This window comes from Pseudonaja textilis, chromosome 3 (genome assembly GCF_049901715.1).
Source record: "Pseudonaja textilis isolate UNSWEBS1 chromosome 3, rPseTex1.2, whole genome shotgun sequence".
Lineage (NCBI taxonomy): Eukaryota > Metazoa > Chordata > Lepidosauria > Squamata > Elapidae > Pseudonaja > Pseudonaja textilis.
In genome coordinates, this window is record NC_141992.1 from 56190398 (window position 1) to 56209882 (window position 19485).

Consider the following 19485-nt stretch of genomic DNA (forward strand, 5'->3'; position numbering starts at 1 on the left):
CACCAGCAATAGCATCTAGAAGCAGAATAAATATTTGGCTCTTACATAAAAGCAGGGAAAAGCAGCAGGGAATTTCACTTGTAGATGACTTCTAAGGTCCTTTCCAACTTTAGGATTCTATAAGCATATTGTATGAAAGCTGTTGGCAGAGGAGCTTACCTGTAGAGAGAAGGCACGCAATGCAGGGATAGGCACAAGGGCAGCCATGAAGAAGGCAATCATGTTATTGACAGATGTGAGTGCCACACTGGTGCCACTACGTCGTAGGCATTCACCCGTCCGTTCCTGGGTAAGAAATGTGAAAATGAGCAACACAAACTCAGAATGGATCGACAATAAACCCTGAGGTTACAACTGGCAGTACACAGGATCCTAAAATCTAGACAGATATACTCACCTTGATAGGGACATGCTGACTTGTCTCCGTGAAGGCATGTGCTAGCAAGAACATGTCATCCACGCCAATGCCAAGTGCCAGAAAGGGCAGCACCTGTACAGGTCAGGATGGAAATGTAACAAAAGGGACATGATCAAAACCTACCCAACTTTTGCAAAAGTTTTGAGAGCTGAAAGCAGTACAGTTCCAAGAGTTTGAAATACTCTCTACAACTCAACATATTCATAATGCCGTGCTAGGATAATGGACTAAATCCAATTCAATGCTTAATGTTGATCTTAACAGGCTGAACAGCAACAGCAATAACAATAGCTATTCATAGTCCTTTTACAGCTTTCTCTAAGTGGTTTACAGAATCAGCACATTGCCCCCAACAATCTGGGCCCTCATTTTACCAACCTCAGAAGGATGGAAGGCTGAGTCAACCTTAAGCCAGTATTACTAATGTTGCAGAATAGAAAGAAAAGAAACAACGTAGAATGAAAAGTCACATATTTTTGTTCTAATCAGGAAATCTGGACCTCTCAAATGGGGATAGCGTACCTGAGTGGTGGCTGCATTGAATGAAATCCCAAGCAAGGAGCAAAGTCCAAGTCCTGCTGCTACTGAAAGGGCAACTAGGAGGACCCCAGCCAGGCCCACAGCACCCTGCGATTTGGAGCAGTCCCAGCGCAGCAGGGTGACGCAAGCATATGCTAGCTAAAAGGAGATGAAAACAGAAATTGTAAGGGTAAGAGTAGGAATGGGGAAAGTATTCATTGTCCATAATTATAGTGAAATAAATAAAGAAGGAAAGATGGAAAGAATCTGCCACGCACCATTAGCAGGTAACCACCAGCCACACGGATGGCACTCACATCTGAAAAGGACTTCATGATATCACTGAGTGTGGTGGTAGAAAAGGCATGAATAGTCTGAGAATAATTTGAAGGCAGAGATTCCTGGGCCACCTGGAAAGAGACAAAACTGGTAAGACAGTGCAAGAAAAACATCTAAGAAAATGTTAGTACCTTTTGCTGACATTCCTATAATAAAATAATCTTTTTCACAGAAATGCCTAGCATATTCCTAGGGAAAGCATATGTTCATAAACAACCTACTGCTCAATTAACTAACTGTCTTGCACAAACACTGAAACATTTCCAGAAAAGAAAAATCTGCCAATTATGTCCATCCTAGAATCCACTTACGTACAATAAATCTCTTGCCGATATTTTCTCTACAGTCCCTATTTGGCTGAGCATTTTGTATCACTAGATAAAAGGTCATAAGATGTCAAAGAGATATTTAAGCATGATTAAGCCTGTATATTCAAATGGCTAGTGTGATCTGCTGTCGTCGGGGTGGGTGGGTGGGAAGTTGGGGGGGGGTTTCCCCCCAAATTTGGTTCTATTGTACTTTACTAATTTATTTGATTCTTTTTGTTTGTTTTTATTGTTTTTTATTTTTATTTTTGTCTTTTGTTTTAAATATGGTTTTACATTGTGTAAGCTGCCTGGAGTTGCCATGGGTGAATAGGTGGCAATATAAATTAAATAAATATTGCCACACACATCGTATCTTCAAATCCTAGCCTGGGTGGGTTTTTTTTTTTCCTTGTTAAAGGAAAGAAGACAAGTCCTTGTCTTCGTTCTGCATGCAATTTTTCAACTCTCGTACCATACTTGCATCAGGCAGCCCACGTCAGGCAGCGTATCAATGCCACTACCAGGATAGCCCTATTGGCACCTCACCTCAACGAATTCCCGCTGCCAAGCCTCCAGCACAGCAGCAGCCTTCTCCTCGCTCCAGCTGATATCATGTATCTCATAGTCATCCCGGTAGTGCTCGTAAAGTTGTCGTGGGCTCATCAGCAGGAACATGCTTTGCAGGGCTTCAGCTCTGGAGAAAGATAAGCCAGCTTAGAGTCCCCCTTCCTCTGCCCAAACTCTGCAGCCAAAGCATTCTACCCAGTCTGAGGTAGGAAACAGGAGCTCTGGCTTCTACTTTTCTTTCATCACCATCAGCTCTTTCAGAAGTTCATTTTCAGCACTTCCTTCGTTCCAAGCAAATGCTCCATATACACATTCTAAACTTAATGCAAAATGAATGATGCTGTAATGTCCTCCAGGTTTCATGGGAAAACAGGTTGGCTAATGCTCCAAGCAAAGTAAGAGAGAAACCATCAGCCTTTCCAAATGGCCTAGGATGGCAGATATTGTAGGCCTATAATTTGTGCTTGTGGAGATGATTGTTCAATATTGTTCACCATATGGTTTTTTCAACCCATCCAAAAGCACAAGCCTTCATGCACTGAAAGAGACATGAAGGTTTATTTTCTAGAATACCTTGTGCTTGCATCTCAACCTTTGAAAAGAAGTGAGCATACTTTTATATTTCCTACTTGTTTTGTTGCATTTCTTTTTAAAATGAAAACAGCCATTTCTCTTCTCATCAGCAATATTTATCTTTCACCATTTGTCTACAGCCCTCTACCTTGCCAGACATGAAAGGTTTCAGGGACAGAGGCATCCATAATAATTTTTTTCTACATGCATAACGTATGAGAAAATTCAGTAATGATCCTGATCGCACCAGGATGTGGAATGTGTCTTTCTATACTTAAGTAGCAGTAATCTGGCCAATAAATGGCTATGGACCCAGCTGTTGTGGTAGCTGGCAGCAGGTGCGGATGGTGGAAGAGAGCGAGGACTCAGGTGAGGGGCCAGGACCATTAGGGAGTGGACTGCTGCCTTCGGAGATTGTGGGGGCTGGCAGCAGTGATGAGGAGGTTCCAGAGGAGCCTGTGCCAAGTGCGCGTGCATGCAGGATCGATCATAGGAGAGAGCAGTTACAGCAGCACAGGTAACTCGGGAGTAAGGCTGCAAGGTAATGGCCACTCCCTCAAGAGTATAAAAGCCAGGTTTGAAGAAGCGTTCTTTGCAGAAGGCAAAGATGCTCTGAAGCTCAGCCTCGTGGACAGTATTTGAAAAATCTTGTAAATTAGTTCTTATCTCTGGGTTTTTGGCAGCCTTGACAAACAACTTGGCAAGGCTCTTTCTTGTCAGAGCTAATTGGAAGCAGCCTTTTATCTGTGAAGAAACAGAATTCATGGATGAAACCTTAAAAGGTGGGGGCTGCTGCCTTTGTCTTGTGTTTGCTCTCTTGGAACCCAGTTGGGTCAGAACACCAGCATTGTACAAAGGATGACATAGAGATTGGAAGAAGACCAAATTTCCAAAGTGGCCTTGGTACAAGGGAACAATTTTGAAGGTCAGATTCTGCTGAGAAGCTTAAATATGCCTATATTTGAGCTCCCTCTAGAATCTTCAGAATAGTAAAAACAGGTGTTTTAGTTTTAAGATAGTATCCACATTAAGTGGAAGAGGTTGGGGTGAGCAGTAGCTTCAGGAAGGAAGAGATAACAGCAGCCCAGGCTTCAGGGATCAACATAAATCCCAGGGCTGAGAAATGCTTGCCAGTTGTTCCCGGAGTCAGGCCATAGACATGCACCCATCATTCACAGAAATTGAAGCCTCAGAAGCATCAAGTTACATGCTGGTTCATGGGCCAATATAGCACCATTCCAAAGTGTAGAGGAGGAAGAGAAAAGTCCACTCATTTCCCATCACCTTTAATTTTCCTCTGGGCAAATCTTTAATTTTCCTCTGGGCACACTATTCGTATTGATCTGCAGGCAGAATCTCTTCGTTGTCACATTTATTCCAAAACAGAAAACCTTTCCTAATATACATAGGGACTCACAATCCAACTTACTTTTGCAGTTTGCCCTGAGGATCTTTTACTGTGCCCCCCAAGATGAGTTCCTCTTGCCAATGCATGTATTTCCGGGAGAAGCCATGGCAGCCACCTGTGAGTTCAGAAGGGATGTGTGGTTTCTGGCAGGAGCAAAAAGAAGAGAAAGCAAAGTGAATTATGCCATCAAAGAGTTTTCCATACTAAGCAATAATTCTCTAAAGCCCATTCTGGCTCTTGAAAGCTTAGAAACTACAACCATTGAAACCCCGAAGAACCCTGTTTTACTTAACACTGATTATTTACTGCAAATGTGCACAAGCTGGTTAACTGTGGCAAACAAAGGTAAATTGTTGCTCTTTGGCAAATGTCAGATCCAAAAGAAACGAAGAAATTATTAGAGGCAGCAAAGCCTAAAAGAAAAATATCAAACCGGGCTTATGAGGGACAAAAGCATTGTAGTTTTACATATTAGTGCTAATTTACTTCCTAATAAGAAATTAGGCTAATTAGTTTAACAAGGCAAATTAGGCAAAAAGTCTAGGGATATCTGCCCCAGTGTCATTCAATGAATGGGGATTTGAACCTGCTTGCCAACAAGACTTTCTAAAACCACACTATTCATACTGCAATGTATCTCTATCTATTCCATTTGCTTGCAGGTTTTTCCATACATCAGTTATGAAAACAACAGAGCACCTGACTGGACAAACAAACAAATCCAAGTAAATGAGCATTGGATTACATCTATCAAAATAAAGACATATAAAAATGTCCAGTGATTGACATGAATCGTTCTCCTCTGCAGATTCGTTCTGGTTTTCTGTGACTGAAAAATGAGCAGCAAACACATGCTGATGGTATTTGGTCAGAAATCTTTCTAAATACAAAATCCTCTTTCTCTCTGTGTTTGTGCGCACATACACACAGCCACAGATGCTTGACCATCGGCACATTGGGTATTTCTTTCAGACCTAAAGGCAGATCTTTCCTTTTTCTGTGGTGGAAAAAAGGGGAAACCGGATAGCCATAATGATAACAGTCTGGCTTTCAAGCCAGGAAATGTGGAATTATGGCTGCAATCCCACCCTCCCACTCCCTCAGCCGGTCCCCCGTCACATGGCTCCCAGTCTCTGTGTGCCTGTCTGTGTTCACAGGCTGCTCCCTCCTCCTCTATTTCCCAAAAGCTGCCATGCTGCCATCTGTTCTGGGACACATTCCAACCCTGACCACCTGCTGGTCAGCACTTGCACTACGTCTGCCTGAATCAGCACTATCAGCCCGGCCTGAGCCCCCTTGGTACGGGGCCCCTGCATTCTGCTTCTTTTATTTGGTCTCCCCAAAGCCTGAATAAGAAGGGCAAAGCTAATGAAACTGGGGACCCCACAGTTAGTTGAGGCTGTCTGGCTACACATAGCCTGAAAACATGTCTCTGGCCTTCAACAAATTACCATATGGTTTCATACAAACATATATATATATGACAATGAAGTTTGTAAGTTCATCTCCTTGATTTTATCCTCCACTCAACCAAGAGAACCATCTCTCCTTGAAGCCAACCTCTTTCATTTTCACACATATAACTTAGTGTGTACTTGCAGTTATCTTGTAGCAATACTAAGAAAATGATAATAAAAATACTACAACATAAACAAAATAAAAATTCATAATAAAAATTCTCACTGAAATTGGAGAAACAAAGAATAAAATTCAGTATTTGATCAATGCTTAAAAATTATCTTTATATATTGTCAAAATACAGGAATATTGCCCTGGTGGAATATAGGTGTCACTATTAAAACAGGCTTCCCCACAGTGACTATCCCCTGAACCAGAGGTGGGTATTCAGCAGGTTCTGACCAGTTCTGGAGAACCGGTAGCGGAAATGTTGAATAGTTCGGAGAACCGGCAAATACCACCTCTGACTGGCTCCAACCCCATCTATTCTCTGCCTCCTGAGTCCCAACTGACCGGCTGGGTCATCTTTTGTTGTCCTGCACAGGAGAACGGAGCTGGAAAGCAGGTTAGTGGGGTGGGGAGGGACTGGAGATTTTGTAGTATCCTTCCCCTGCCACGCCCACCAAGCCACACCCACCAAGCAATGCCACGCCCACTAAGCCATGCCCACAGAACCAGTAGTAAAAAAATTTGAATCCCACCACTGCTCTGAACAGTAGCTTCTCATGAGGAAAATTAATTCAGATTGGGGAAAACAACATAGGAAATGGATTAAATAAACCAACAGCCAAAACGTAAGCAATACCCCCATCAAGGAACTACTATACAAGCTAACAGCCCAACAGAAGAACTTCCAAGACCAACTTCCACCAACGCTGACAGGGCAAGCACCAGAATATAAATTGAGAGCAAACCCCACTCCTTACTAGCACAGATGATGTTACCTAGTTTGGGTAATGAAACGACTGCAAGAAAACAACTAATCTCAGAGAGCATCAAGGATCCCTCATTTCAACCCTGAGCAACACATATTCTCCTTTAATGGATTAAATATCCCTCTCCCACAGCCCAACTCCCTCTCCTCCTTTAGCAAATTACTTTAAACTTTGGGAAAAAAATCAGGTTGGTTCTTATTCTTATAAATGCACCAAAGGTTGGGGGAAACTCACCTTCTGGCTTTGGCTGTTGGGAGCACTATGAGGACACTCAGGGTCAAAAGGATCAAGACAAGGCCGCTCCATATAGGCCTGGCCAACCTCTGCCTTATCCAACATCTCCTTGAATCCTTCGAGTGAGGCAAATTGACCCAGTTCCTCCATCAGTTGGATAGGATCTAAATTCGTCCACTGAATATCCCGCCGGCCCCTGTAGAGACAAAATGCTGTAGATTAATAGGATTCAAAAAAAAGTATCCATTGGCCCTGCATACTGATGTCGCTTAAAGTGGCGATACCTCTCATACTCATGCCCACTTTTTAAATCCCTTCAACCCTCAAAGCCACATCTGCTCTGGCTGGTTCTGGACATCCAAAAAGAGGCGCTTAAAGGCACAGTAACGAATCATTTCTCCTGCTCATGGGGGGGAATTCCACTTAGGGAATCTGAAAAATTTTAGAAGTGAAAAAAAAGAGAAAAACAATAAATGTCCACTGAGGATGCATGCGGTCAGGACCTGGAATACTAATTAGCTTTTGGGGTTAAAAAATACCCAGAACTGGAAAGGGGACTAAAAATTGAGTGGAATTTTAAATGAGAAGCATTTCACACTACAACATTGTACAGTAAATCTTTTTGCATTTCTTCTATTTATCCTTTTCTTATAGTGAAAGTCATAAAAATGTTACAGGATTAAACTTTAAGTAGCCCTTTGCCTCATTAATAGAGCTGTTATTGATTTTGCTCCAAAATTATTGATTGTAATTGCATGGTTGGATTTTTAGGAACATTTTTAATCCTTTGTCATAAAAGAAAAATGCATTTTAAAATTCAATTATTGGAGTGTTTTGATTTGTATTTGTATTTTTTTTTTTGCAAGAACAACAGCAGAGCAGTCCAGTAGGCCAGCTATTATTTATTCCAAAGAGAGTTCAGCTAAGAGGAGGCTCTAGAGGAGAACATAATTGCCTTGACTGGCTGCAAAAGACTTATTTAGGGATAGGAGGGATTTGTGGAGGGTTTGAACAGGCCTTCATTCCCTTTGTCCCCATACATTAACAGGATCAGGCATGCTGCTTTCCTTTTGCTTGTGGCTTGGAGAGCCAGCTCTGAAGTAATTGGACAGTGCCTCTCTGGCAGGACCAGAAAATGTAGTTATGCACAAGGATGAGAACGCGAACGAATTACGCTTATTTGAAAGAAAAAAGAGAAATTTTCAACAGGAATGGAGAGGAAAGAGAAGAATTCTGCATAGGAGAAAGGTATATGTTCATCAAATGTATCTGTATATAGAAACTGCAGTAAGTATGGATAACCATACATTGGCCTCCATACACCCAGCATAATTACCCATATTTTTTTTTAGCAGTGGCTACTACTGGGGGCACCAGCAGAATAAACAGAACTGCTCGTTCCCTTCTACATCAGAATTCAAACAAATACTGACGGTGTGTGATCTGAATGGGTCCTTGATCTTGTCTAGGCCAAGATGGAGGATGTTATTCTGCTGATGTACTGATTATTCTAGTGGAACCTTCCATGAATTGGTGTCCTGGATAATAGCTTCTGGAATTTACCAAATAGTAACGGTTGGATAGAAAAAGGGAGTTGAAGTCCGACCACATCTAAACAGCACCAGGTTAGGAACTCTGCCCATCTATCACTAGTACTCTTATCCAATCTTGTCATATTTCTGCTATGGGCAACAGCTACATCTATTGAAAAGTAATGAGAGATGGTACAGCAACAACAACCCTTTTGTGCGAACTTGATCATCTTTTTTCAAGTACAAAATATTTTTATACATCTCTTTTCCAGTAGAAGTAGTTGTGCACCCGAAGCTTGGAAACGAATAGCTATTGAATTTCTGGGCCTGTAAAAGTGTAATGGTATGTGGGAATGACCTTGGCAGACTGGGCCAAGAAATACTGCCTAGGAAACAGTCAGATCAGATAAGAGGCAGTACAGTCTGCAGCTGGCTAGTGCGTGGGACAAGAATCTCAGAACATCCTAATTTCTTGGGGTGTGAAGGAAAGTTGTACTTTCAGACTTGCAAGATTTTGAAATCTTGCAACACACAAACACACACATACACACATACACGTTTGTATATATATAAAAACATATACAGGTAATCCTCTTCTTACAACCATAACTAAGCACAAACTTTCTGCTGCTACCCAAGACTGTTATTAAGTGGATTTTGCCCCATTTCACAACTTTTCTTGCCATAGTTAAGTGAATCACTACAGTTGTTCATGTACTAACATGGTTGTTAAGTGAATCTGGCTTCCCTGATTGTCAGAAGGTCACAAAAGCAGATCATATGATCCCTGGACATGGCAACCCTCATAAATATGAGTCAGTTGCCAAGCATCTGAATTTTGACCATGGAAGTGTGAAAAATGGTCACAGTTCACTTTCCTCAGTGCTGTTGTAACTTGAACGGTCATTAAATGAACTGCTGTGAGTCAAGCACTACCTGTAGATATTTTAACATTTTGGCACTCTAATAGCAAAAATATGTTCCTATTGAATAGCTGCCCAGCTGAAAGATGTTAGAGTTCGTTTCTTTCTCATGCAAAGCTGGCAGCTTTGTGTAGGTTAACCTTCCACAATGTGGTGTCTGCCAGATGAATTGTGAGTGCAGTTTTCAGAATGCTTAATCAGTGTGGCGTATCTGCAAGACTCCAGGTCAGGGAAGGCTGATGCAGATTCTCCTGGCCAGATTGTCTTGTCTGCTAGCCAACTTCTGCAAAAAACAAAAGTCAGTTCTTCTCCCTTCTGTCAGTTTGTTCAAAACAAATATAATCTCTCTTCAGAGCCTCCTAAAAAATGTGAATTTTCTCTCCCTAAATCTGTGGTGAATTCTTCAGTGTTTTCCCTGCTTAAGGTTATTACGTAACCATATCATTTAACTTTGAGAATCGAAAGAAAAGGGGACAGTAACATTAGCAAAACATTGATTATTAACAAATTTGTAATAAAATAGATTGGTGTTTTTTGAGATCTTCGACAAGAATAATGAAGAACATCTTGAATTATTTTTTTATAGTAATGGATACATACTACACTCAAAGATGAGGAAATGATGAAAACTCAAGCAGAGTAAGTCTTGTCCTGGTTTTGGCAGAATCACCCTCCAATCACTCATGAAATCTCAGATCCCAAGAAGTTTCCTCCTTGCTTGATTCCCACATTCCAAACAGCCCAGCTCCTACTCCTAAAGAGAGCTTCTTTTATCTGCTCTTTCTTGCTTCACTGAGCCAAGTCGAGCCCTTTTGTTTTTCCATAGATTGCTGCCTTTTGTTCTCCGAATTTTCACTCCCTTTGCGTTAAAAGGAGAGGGGGGAAGACAGAGAGAGACCCTCAACTGAACTGAAGCGGAAGTTGGAGCAAAAGCTCCCTGTTTCAGACATTCAGAAGAAAAACTTTGGGGTGCGTGTGTGTGTGTGTGTATAAAATATTTAAAGAGTAAGAAGTAGGATATAAGAAAGGTAAACTTGGAAACTAAAAGACAGGTACAGAAATAAATGAGCAAAGGCTTTGCATTTAGCCCTATCAACTGTAGTGTCTGAAAAGAACTAAACAACCTGGTCGATTGTCCTTGTTGTCTAAGAAGTATAATACTTCTTGAAAATCTCCTTTTTTAAAAAAGGAAGGTTAAAGATATTATAAGCAGGTGGTTCCTTAAAATCTCAAGCATGATAACCACCTTGAAAGAAATCCTACTATATTCCTAGGGGGTAGAAGAATACACCTTGACTTATTGACCCCAAGGAGCCAGTAATCATGCCATCTACATCCAGTGCAATTTAATCAGGTCCTGTTCTGCTTACCTTGGATTTGTGCTGCTACTGAGTTCAAGGGGGGAAAGCATTGTACCTCCCCATGAGCCTCCTGGCAGTTGGATGCTGTAATCCCTCCCTCTTTACGTTTTTTTGTTTTAGAAATCTGTTTTCTCCTCCTTTACTCACTCTCACTGTCCTCTTCCACTCAGCAGCAGACTGAATAAAGCTACTATTCCATTTGTTGGGTAACTTGGAGCTTTCAAAGTGTCATTAGCATGAGAATATGTGGTGTTGCCATTTGCTGACAAAGCATAAGTCTGCAGGGCCCCTTACAGACAAACATACTTGTAAACAGAAAGAATGCTGGTAATTGTCCCTGGCCCTCCTTCCCCTTCCCCAACCCCGTCCCCTCTAGAGGGCTGGTCTCCACAACTTCACTCTCCCCCCTCCTTCATCCCCCATTTTGTACACCTTAATAGAAATATAATTACAAGGCAGCAGAAGAAATAAAACAAAGCAACTGAGCCCAGAAAATTTGGGGAGGAGACTGATGACAGCAAGTGGTAACCCCAGCCCCCTTTGATTTGGAATGGGGACAGAGAGAAGACCTTGGGACTTTAATCATGTTCTCAGAGTATTTGACATAATACTTCTATACTGTCACCCGTACACTGCTACCTTCTTGCATTGAAAGCAGGTGACGAAGGCAAGCTATAGTTCTTTTTCATGTTTTGTTTCATACAAAAAGAAGGTAAATAGTAATACTATCAGGGTAGAAGAGAGCTCTTTTTCCCTATTCAAAGTAATATTACAAAACATTTCTGCCTATGCTCTTGATGTCACATCCATTCAAGATGGAAAACTTTATTCCTGGTATATCTGCCCTGAGATCACTCAGAATGACCACTGCTTCCTTATATAAGCAGTGATCTTGAATACATTTTGTTATGTAGGTAAATATCTTGAAGGCACCAGATACAAAGGAAGCTTTATCTAAAGTTGTCAAGCAAGCCAAGGAAGAAAACTTATTCTCAGACAAGGATCCTATGGTTATCTGTGCTGAAAATATAGCAAAGGACAAAGTGTTTTCAAAGGAAATTTTTTAAAAGACCCCCTTTCCATCAGCTAGACTCTGTTCTACAGTCTGCCCAAACTAATCCAGTCTTTCCCCTAAGCAGGGGTCCACAAACTTGGTGACTTTAAGACTTGTGGACTTCAACTCCCAGTCTCAAAGTCGCCAAGTTTGAGGACCCCTGCCCTAAGGTGTCGAGGATAATTGAGTTCAAATGTTGTGCCTGAATTTTAAGAGTAAACCTTTGCAATGCCCTCTATGTTTTTGGGCTAAAGCTCCCAATAGCCTACCCTCCAAATTTTAGCCTATGGCCACTCCTTAATCATAAATATTCAATGAACCCTTCTCTTTTTTAATCAGTGATCTTAGATTAGGTATGCTGTCCATCCCTGTTGGGCATTATTTAGCAAAAAGAATCAGCAACAACCTTCTCTTTCTTTTTCCTTTACAGAAATTGGCTTTCCCCAAACTTCTTAGCTTTGTCAATTAAGATCAAAGAGTTGGCTTCATATTTAGCATGTGGTACAAATCCTATCAGTTTGGTTTCATTCTATTCAATACATCGAAGAAATGCAGAAAGGGTCAATTAAGTAACCAAATTAAGTTTATTGCAGAACCCAGCTAGTTTATGGAAGAGCATGACAGTGCTCTGATTAGTTGAGGGATTCTTTGAAAGAAAATACTTTTAATGAATATTAAATAGAAACATTTAATGTGATATATGGGAAATGGGAATTGGGGGAGGACAAGTTTTATTGTTTTGCCCAACTCAGTTATTATCCTACGAAAAAACAAAGCAACGAGGACTAATCATATCACATATTTTCATCCGAGATATGAAAGATAAGGGCAGAAAAAAACTCTTGTCACAATATTCAGTGCTTAATGAACTGTACCTTTTTCATAACTAGGATCCCATCATATGGCCGCAGGAGAGAGGGACAGAATGGCATAGCAAAAAAAAGCAGACACTTACGGTAGATAAGCAGACCCTCCTTGTAGTTTGGCACCATCCCAGAAACAATCCAGTGGAGTCACAACAACACAGGGGAAGAGCTTCTCAATCATCTGGCAATAAAAGGAATAATAATCATGGCACATAAATATAAATTAATGCAGTCTACAATCTAAACACACCTTACGCTGTAAGATATTGAAAGCCAAGTCATTGGCTAGTTAATGGGAAGTCTTCATTCTAAGGATAGCATCCTGACTAATGTGACAGTAATTTGGTGACCTTGTACAAAGGGTCAAATGCTGCTGTTTCTTACAATCCAAGCCTAAGGAATATAAAGTCCTTATAAGTAAAGATCTGGCACTTCTGAAAACAAAGAAGGACAAAATAAATTTTCCTACTTCACAGAATGGAATGGAGATAAAAATTCAAAGGCAGCCAGTATCTCGAATAGAGATAAGTGAATATTATTAGAATAAGAAGTCCAGTGTATTAAAAAACACTGCCACCAGATCTCTGAATCCAAAAGGATGACTTGGAAAGCTGCTCTTTTGTGATGGCATTTTAAAAAGATTCCACCTATTCCTCCATAGCAACCTCAAGATCACTGCTAGTATCTATTCCACTCTCCAGTAAAACCACTAATCCTCCAGGAAATTCAACAAAGAGATCTCCCCAAATGTTTCACCTCCTTTCTATAGCTACTACACAATGATGGGACAAATGGGTTGTTGTTTTGCTTGAGAGCTGCGTACATATATGCTTTAGATCAATGTTCCTCAACCTGGGCATCTTAAAGATGGGTAGATTTCAACTCCCAGCATTCCCCAACCAGCTCATGCTGGCTAGGGAATGCTGGGAGTTGGTCTACCCGTCTTCAAGTTGACCAGGTAGAGAAACACTACTTTAGATCCTTAGGAAGACATGTCTATGAAACTGAAAATAGTTGGCCTTTGTAGGTGGGTAGCAGTATTCATGGATTTGTTTTGCTTGTAGAGTTCTAGTGAAGCATTTCCATGCATATTTTAGCTTTATTTATTTTTTAAAAGAGCATCAATAAAAACAGACATTTTGATGTTGGGATATTCTGGAGGCTTCAGATTGGAACCTGACAGACCAAATGCACACATGGGTCATCAGCTCTCGTTGTAGAGGCATATATTCCCTTGTATACTCACCCGTGCAATCATTCCATTCTCAATTATTGGGACACCTGATTTGTAGCATATTTTGTTGAGATCCCATGATCTAAGAGTAAGAGCAGAGACAGCAAACATCAGAAAATCAGGAATTCTGGGAGAGAATTGTCTGAACTAATACAAGATTAGTTATGAAGATATTGAAATCAGATTTCACTATATTTCAAGACAATAAATTTCTGAACATCAGTTCTTAGACAGAAGACCATTATTTGTATATCCTATTTATGATTTTGTGGTAGCGTATAGTTAGTGACTACAATAGAATACTGAATTAACTAGATCAATGATAGGTAATTCTGAAGATCAAGATTGCTTGTGGTTCCATTACCACAGACAGCGCAATTCAAAGAGCCATAGAAAAGCCAAACTACTTTCCCAGTTGCCACTAGCAGGTAGAAATCTGCAATTATTGCCATCCGCCAATTTATTTGCTACTAAGGGATGATTACATATATTCTGACTGTCTTGTTGGTAAGTTAATTAGCAAATCAGCTAATTGGCAATAACACAATTGATTCTACATCTAGTAGACTGCTGGAAAAAGGGGGGAAATCTCACGGCTTTTTCCTTGCAATGAACCTACTCAAAATTAGCAGGAGGAAGCCAGCCATCTTCAGCAGAATTGCTGAGAGGAAAGGGGTGGTGCTACTGAGCCCTACCCAAACAAACAGTAAAACTGCTGATTTCCTGCAATGGAAAACCAGAGATCTGCAAGTATAATTACAGAGGAGAGGTGCTTATAATGAATGAATGAAAACAATCCAACAGAACAGATCTTATTATTAGTGTAATACAGTTGCTCCATTTCAGACTTACTTTCCAAATAGTAAGACTTGGACTTTACTAGCAGCCAAAGCAGCTTCAAGATGCATTTCCAAGGCATCTGGAGTTAGGATGTTTTCTCCTTCCTGTTTGGGAGTTTGTATTAGCATCTGGGATGTGTAGAGAGATTCTTCACCAAGCTTTTCTCTTGTGTATCGGAGCTCTTGGCTGACACGACTGCCCTCTGGAGAGAGGGAGAGAGAGAAAAGAATGGAATCAATATACCTTTCCCTTATCTCTGTCACTGTTAAATCAGCTCTCACATTATCATCAATCAGGATATTAAAATTGGGGATATGTTCATATCAAATACAGTTCAGTTAAAGTTTTACACACTATACTACTCCATCTTAAAAGTAATCCTGAATATATTTGGTTTGTGACCTTCTGAAGCTAAAATAGCCCTGAAAAAAATGACTTGTGACTGGTCTTTGCACTTATGACTGCAGCAGTTTCCCCACAGTCATATGATCAAAATTTGGGTGCTTGGCAACCAGCGTGTATTTACGATGGTTGCAACATCCCAGGCTCATGGGGTCATCATAGTGACTGTCCAGCCGGCTTCTAACAAGCAAAGTCAACGGGGGAAGCCAGATTTGTTTAAAGGCATGGTTTACTTAAGAACTGCAGTGATTCACTTAATAACCATGGCAAAAAAGGTTGTAAAATTGGGCACAACTCACTGTCTTGCTTAGCAGTGGAAATTCTGTTCCCAATTGTGGTAATTAATCAAAGACTACATGCATTTTTGATAGATTCAAGATGAATAGTTTAGTAATGCATTTTTCTCATGCTCAGACTTAAAATGCAAATTCAACATTCTAATATATGTCATAGTAAAAGACTTGAGTCATCCACAGAGAGTATCTGCACCAAACTAGCATCAATACCACACTGTCGTATTCCCACAACGTCATTCTTACTGGATAATCCTAGGATCACTAATTTCAGCCTGCTGAATTGTCTAGTAGATTCAACAATCTTATCAATGAAATCTAAATCTTTCTCGGCAGTTTTACAACTTTCCTAGAAAATATCTTGGTTGGTTTTCCCTCTTTATATAAGCAAAGTTTATTAACTAAGTAACTGAAATACTCCAGGTCAGTTTAAATTAATTTCATAATCTCTCTTTAAAAAAATCCTGCAGAGAAGCAAAATGTTTTCCCTAAATTTTTCCCACATTGCACTTTTCAGTTTTTGGGCTCAAGCAAGCTGTCTCTCATCTCTTGAACCAAAGGCTGTTCATTGCAATTTACAATGTAGCTTTTAATTAGATCTGATCTGATTTAATCTGATCTGACAGTCAGGCTGCAAAGTCAACAACACAGATTTATGTACTTTAAAAAAAAACCACAAACACATAGCATGGACTGAAAATGAGGAGAAAACAGTTATTTTTCCTTTCTTTTTTTTTTTTAACAAAATGTTAGGATATGTTCATTAATCCAGGAATTGCTGTAGCTCAGAAGGAGCTACTGATTGACTGAAAATCTTTACACTTGCCTGTTGGCCAGCTGGAAACATTCACGGTGTTCTTTGCCTGATTGTAACGTTCTGAAATCAGCAGAAATAATTCTAACTGCACAAGGGACCTCAAAATGCTTTGAGAACTCAGAGGGCTGAAGCAGTAACATTAAAAAGTGCTATAAATGGAGCTTGACAAACAAATGTTAGTTCTATTGAATCCTGAAAGATATAAGAGATGTGCTCAATTCCCATTCTTCTTTGAAAGCAATGGATGATGGAGAAAAATAAATACACCAGCTTCACAGCAGGACGCTCAAGAATGGAAACAGCTGGATCAAGCAGATCCAAAACTGATTTTGATTCACTCCTGCCCTGAAATTGGACCTTTTGTTGGCTACCACCACTCCAACTTTTCATCTGCCAAAGAACAGCAGATACTTACACTATGATGGAGTTGCCTCAGCAATGCTTTTATCTGTGAAGACTCAGTAACTCACAGTCCTAATGTTTTCCACCTATTCAAATTAAAGGACTGGGATTGCTTTTAACTGTGTAATTAAATAAAACTGCATAAATTACACAAATTAAGATATGCATAACACTAAATGGCACTTGGCATTTTATATTCCTAAATTTGGCAAATGTAATTTCCACAATTGTCAACTCCTTCCTTTCCTTTACAATTATTTTTCCACTAAAATTCACCTGCCAATTTGACTTCCCACATTGTGAAGGATCTTCCTTCTCAAGAAAACATTAGACCAGGGGTGTCCAACCTTGGCAACTTTAAGGTGTGTGGGCTTCAACTCCCAGAATGTGCTGGCTGGGGAATTCTGGGAGTTGAAGTCCACACACCTTAAAGTTGCCAAGGTTGGACACCCCTGCATTAGACAAAAGCATAATGCAAGATAGCAATTTCTGGGCCTAGGAATAGGTAAGAAGCACTTGCCCCTTCTAGATCTTCCACAATAGACTTCAGCTTTAGTGGTTGTGATGTTTTCTGTTTGTGTTTTAAATAAAAGCATAAAAGTATGGTAAGACAAGTCAAGAGGATGAACTTGATGGAGAGTTCCATCAAGTTCCACTATCAAAGTAACAAAAAGAAAAATATTGTCTGAGTCTAAATTATGGGGAAGATTACAAAAACACCTCAGATAGATCCTCCTCCAATCACATAAATCTAAAAGAAGACGGGAAACACAATCAGACTTGCACAATTATGTTACTACAGGCCAGGGGTGTCAAACTCAAGGCCCAAGGGTCGGATTCTGGCCCATGGGGCTGCCCTGGAAACAGTGAAGGACCGGCCCACGGTGCCACAGTCAATGAAAATGGAGCTCAGGAGGGCTGCATGTGGCCCTTCCAAACTCCAGTTTCTCTGGCAGAGGGTGGCAAGAGGCAGTTGCAGCCAAAAATGGAGTTTGCGAGGGTCATGGGCAGCCCTCCTGAGCTCTGTTTTCACTGGCAGAGGGTTGCAGGAGGCCATAGCAGCTGAAAATGGAGCTGGGGAACCTGTTTTTGCTAGCAGAGCGCTTGGGCCACCATAGGCGCCCCTGACATGATGTCAAGCTGGCCATGCCCACCTTCGCCACACCCACCCCAGCCCCTTGAGGTCAAACAAAACCCTGATGAGGCCAGAGGTGGTATTCAGTAGGTTCTGACCAGTTCTGGGGAACCGGTAGTAGAAATTTTGAGTAGTTCGAAGAACCAGCAAATCCCACCTCTGACTGACCCCAGCCCCATCTATTCTCTGCCTCCCGAGTCCCAGTTGGTCAGCTGGGTCTTCTTTGGTTGCCCAGCACAGGAGAACGGAGCTGGAAAGCAGGTTAGTGGGGTGGGAAGGGAATGTGATTTTGCAGTATCTTTCCCGCAGGAGTGGGGAGGGAATGGAGATTTTGCAGTATCCTTCCCCTGCCACGCTCACCAAGCCATGCCCACAGAACCGGTAGTAAAAAAATTTGAATCCCACCACTGGATGAGGCCGTCAATGAAATTGCGTTTGACACCCTGTATAGCCAATTTAAATAAAGAGTTATGTGGACTCAATTTCTTAATCTGATTTACCTTGTAGAGTAGCAAGAAATCACACATATGCAGAACACAATGTCGCCATTAATTTTGTGACAGAAAATTGAATATTGTACATTGTACTAGTGTTTCAGGATTCACAGAAATGATATAAGAAATGAGAGTTTTTATATTGTAAAGTGAAATGGGACAGATTTCAAAGAATGAAATACTTCTTTGTACCAAGAGAGGTTGGAACTGTAGAAAACTTTAATGGTGACTAACAAGATGACTCTTCTTCTTGTCCATCAACTTCATATATAAGTAACCTTTTAGATGTTCTTATGTCAAGATGCCTAAAAATAAGTACAGGTAGCGCACTTCGGACCCCTGCCTAGGTACTCAAAACTGTGTCATTCCAATATTTTATTTCTCTAAAAACAAGACAGCTTTCAATGATGCATCTTTGCTCTCTCGGAAATAACTGTGAGAGCAGAAGTTAAACAACCCTAAATTGTAATCTTAAAACACTTCCGCCCCCGCAAACTATCTGAAATTGTGCTGCCAATCCCACTTTGCCACCAGATTTGAAGAGTTATGGAGGTTGAGATATTTTAAAGATGAAAGTGGAAGTGACTTGCCTCCAGAAACTTCCTGCTTTCTTTCCCATTCTTAATACTTCTAACAATCCATCCCACACATTCCAGAAGGATGATGGCATCCCCTATAGTTTTCCAGCTAATTAGGGCAAAGAGTTATAAGCAAGACTTGAGAAGTTGCAACCTTCCATTGCTCTCTCTGTAGTCAATCCTCTGTTCAGTTCCTGGGCCTTAAGTATTCTTTTAAATACCTTATTGAGATTTGTAGCTGGTGGTTTCAGCTATGAGCCTTTGGACAGTTCATTCCCCTTTGACTCTGCCTCTACTCCTATCTAAATGGGGATCACTTACAGGGAATGGAACAATACCATTTCTGTTGCCTACCATTAGCAACATTGCTAGCCCTCTTCTAAATACTTCCACAACAGTGTTAATTTCTCCTATGAAATAACACATGTACAGTCAGATACCTCATCTCAAGATAAACATCATAACTCAGTATAGAACCAACACTGCTCTCCTTACCCACCACTAGGGTCAAGATTTGCTGCACTGCATCTTAATGAAGGGCGGGGGGAGAGGGAGAGGAGGCCTGCTAAAACATCTTGCCAATTTATCGGAGAAACTCATGAATATCAGAGATGACTCTACTCTAGAACATATTTTGGAAGCACGGTGAACCCAGGCTGAGAAATCCCTAAGTCGCTGGTCTTATTATCATCCTGCACAAACTGAGAGTGCACTTGGCATAGGCATGTATCCTCTGTGGCTGCATGATGCTTTGTGTAAAAGATGAAAATGGACAGGTACAGCAGTCTTTCAGGA

General features: G+C 40.8%; 1 protein-coding gene across 1 annotated transcript in view; it reads right to left on the reverse strand.

The window, feature by feature from the left end:
* Nucleotides 1–19485, reverse strand: part of PTCH2 (patched 2) — a 59257-nt gene that overhangs the window by 15367 nt on the left and 24405 nt on the right. Inside the window, exons 3-12 of the mRNA XM_026707306.2 lie at nt 14582–14771; nt 13742–13811; nt 12585–12676; nt 6760–6955; nt 4154–4275; nt 2131–2278; nt 1216–1347; nt 941–1096; nt 398–490; nt 160–285 (exon numbers count right to left, since the gene is read on the reverse strand). Of these exons, the coding sequence (XP_026563091.1) occupies nt 160–285; nt 398–490; nt 941–1096; nt 1216–1347; nt 2131–2278; nt 4154–4275; nt 6760–6955; nt 12585–12676; nt 13742–13811; nt 14582–14771 (1325 nt within the window). The remainder of the gene's footprint in view (nt 1–159; nt 286–397; nt 491–940; nt 1097–1215; nt 1348–2130; nt 2279–4153; nt 4276–6759; nt 6956–12584; nt 12677–13741; nt 13812–14581; nt 14772–19485) is intronic.